The sequence below is a fragment of the Merops nubicus genome, unplaced genomic scaffold, assembly GCF_000691845.1.
Source record: "Merops nubicus isolate BGI_N331 unplaced genomic scaffold, ASM69184v1 scaffold23018, whole genome shotgun sequence".
Classification (NCBI taxonomy): Eukaryota; Metazoa; Chordata; class Aves; order Coraciiformes; family Meropidae; genus Merops; species Merops nubicus.
The window spans coordinates 10,971-13,542 of NW_008623970.1; the positions used below are offsets into that span (position 1 = coordinate 10,971).

General features: G+C 41.8%; 1 protein-coding gene across 1 annotated transcript in view; it reads left to right on the plus strand.

The window, feature by feature from the left end:
- Positions 1-2,264, plus strand: part of LOC103777706 (dnaJ homolog subfamily C member 11-like) — an 11,129-nt gene extending 8,865 nt beyond the window's left edge. The window contains exons 4-6 of the mRNA XM_008945265.1: positions 234-362; positions 1,020-1,142; positions 2,178-2,264. Of these exons, the coding sequence (XP_008943513.1) occupies positions 234-362; positions 1,020-1,142; positions 2,178-2,255 (330 nt within the window). The 3' untranslated portion in view covers positions 2,256-2,264. The remainder of the gene's footprint in view (positions 1-233; positions 363-1,019; positions 1,143-2,177) is intronic.
- The last annotated feature ends 308 nt before the right edge of the window (positions 2,265-2,572 follow it).

Here is a 2,572-nt window from a genome sequence, read left to right on the forward strand (position 1 = left end):
TGAAAAATTTTTTTATCAACTTTATATTGTGACTTGTATTGCTGTTTTAGATTATTGTAATTGTTCATTTTTGTTTGCCTTGAATGTATAAGAAATTCGTTTTTAAGTGGAAAAAGTAATTGTAGAAGAAGGAAAAAACAAAAAAAAAGGATCATCTACAAAGATGGTGTAGTCATTTGGCCTACATATGTTGGATGTTTACTAACATGCTTGTTTCACTTCTCATTCCTTAGGGAACAATTAGTGTTGGAATAGATGCCACGGACCTCTTTGATCGTTACGACGAAGAGTACGAAGATGTGCCCGGGAGCAGCTTTCCCCAGATCGAGATCAACAAGATGCACATATCACAGTCCATCGAGGTGAGGGGCAGGGGCTGCTGCTGGCATGGTGCAGAGCACCCAGGGCAACCAGGAATGAAACCCTGCTCAGGGGCTTCCCTGAGCATGGGTGGGAAGGGGAAGCTCAGTTCCAGGAGGACTGTGAGCTGATGGTACAGCACGTGTTTGTGTGACTGGTTTGTAGGCTACAGTGCTCCTGCCTTCCTGCTGGCAGGGATACTCGGTCGTGCTTACGGACAGGGATCTAGTTCTCACCAAACACGGAGTATTTAGTGTGTAAAAATGAACAACACCCAGTTTTGAGGGTGTGGGTAAGGAAAAGAAGGGGAAGTGTTTCCTTTGTTCAAGAGAGTTGAAGAAATTTAGTCTGCTTAGTGAGATTAGAAAGGTTTGCGGCTCAGGGTCAGGACTTCAAGGTGCTGCATTAGTGTCACAAATGTCTGGTGTGGTAAAATTATCTCACTTTTTGCTCTACTTGATCTTTGACTACAAAATTCAGAGCAAATGTAGCCATGTCTGGATCAAACACCCAGGCCTCGTGGAGGGCAAGGAGCCAACTGGAGTGTCACCTGTCTCTCTGCACTTACTCTCTGCCATCATGATAGTGTCCTTGCAGAATATGCAATAACTGTGTGAGCTGGCATCAGAGTAATTGGTAACAATATATTAATTTTTCAGGCACCACTGACTGCCACTGACACAGCAATACTGTCTGGTAACCTTTCTACCCAGAATGGCAATGGAGGTGGATCGATTAATCTTGCTCTGAGACGAGTGACATCTGCCAAGGGGTGGGGAGAGGTAAGATAACTAAGTAGCTGTTATGTGTTTTTATACCATCTGTTTCAGGCTGTTTGGATTAGTTACCTAGTGTTAATTTTCTGTAGGAAACTTTAGCTCTGTTTCATTACTTGTTTTGTAGAATATAGAAAAAGGAATTCTCAAAGGAATTTAAGAAACAGGGAAGTCTAAACCTTGTGTTTTCTTAATTTTTTTCCCCCCCTTCCATTTGGCCATGCATTTTGAACTTCATTTGTGCTGACAGATGTTGTCTCTAACCTTTCTAATGTCACTGTCCAAAGGCTCTCAGGTGTATTCCAACGCTGTGAGCACGCACTTTAGGGCTGCATGACAGTTTGGCTTCACTTCAAAAACTCTGTAGACTGGAGTAATTTGATTTCCATAAAGATTTTGTAGTATTGGTATTACAGGAGCTTATGGATATTGTCATGAGCCAGTTGACTAAAGCATTTTTTTAAACCACATATAATGAGCTTAATTGGGAGAAGCAGATGTAGTAGGAACTGCTTTTGCAAGTTTTGTCATGAAAAGTGTCAGGTCTAAGAACTGCTTCTGTTAATGAGACTGAGCAGCACCAAATTAACATTGAATGGTAGCTCTGGAAGTCACCCAGACTAGTGGATGAAGAAGCATCACACGCGTTTTGCAGGTGCTGAGGTGGTGCAGCAGCAGAACTGCTGACAACATGACTGGGAGGCCATCCTGAGAAGGACTCTTGTCCTCCCAGGGCCACAGCCTTGCCTCGCTGTGTACCATTGTGGGCCTGTGGTAGAGGTGTTTCCTCTTTCACTGGAGCAGCCAGAGCAGGTGCTACTAGCAGTAGCCTGTAGCCCTATGGAACTGGCTTTGTTTTACTTGGTGAGATACCTTTTATTCAGAATGCAAAGCTAGCAGAAAAGAGAGGATGCTGAGATCTGTGGTAAATGTTACTCAGATGTGTAAAATGTCTGTGATGTCAATATCGTTTGTAAAGTACTTTGTTGCTTTTATAAAAGATGGTTTCTTCTAACAATTTGACATTGTGCATTTAAACAGTTGGAGTTTGGAGCAGGAGACCTTCAGGGACCCCTCTTTGGTTTGAAGATATTCCGTAACCTTACACCAAGATGGTAAATATTAGAAAAATGTCTCATGGTTAATATTCCACACTAAGGAACTGAACGGCTTGGATTCTCTTCCATGTTATGCTGGATTTTTCTATGCTACAAAACGAGGTGGTGGTACTTTAGATTTAATATCATGCTTTAGTACTGATCTGTCACAGTTTAGGGTCAGGCCTGCCCCCAGACCTGTAATAGATTCTCTCTGTTAACCCCCCTCCCCTACAAAGGGGAAGAGAAAGGGGAAAAAAGGAGAGAGAATTATTGATTAGAAAATTAAAACAGCTTTAATAATTATGATTATAATAATAATAACAATAATAGTAATAA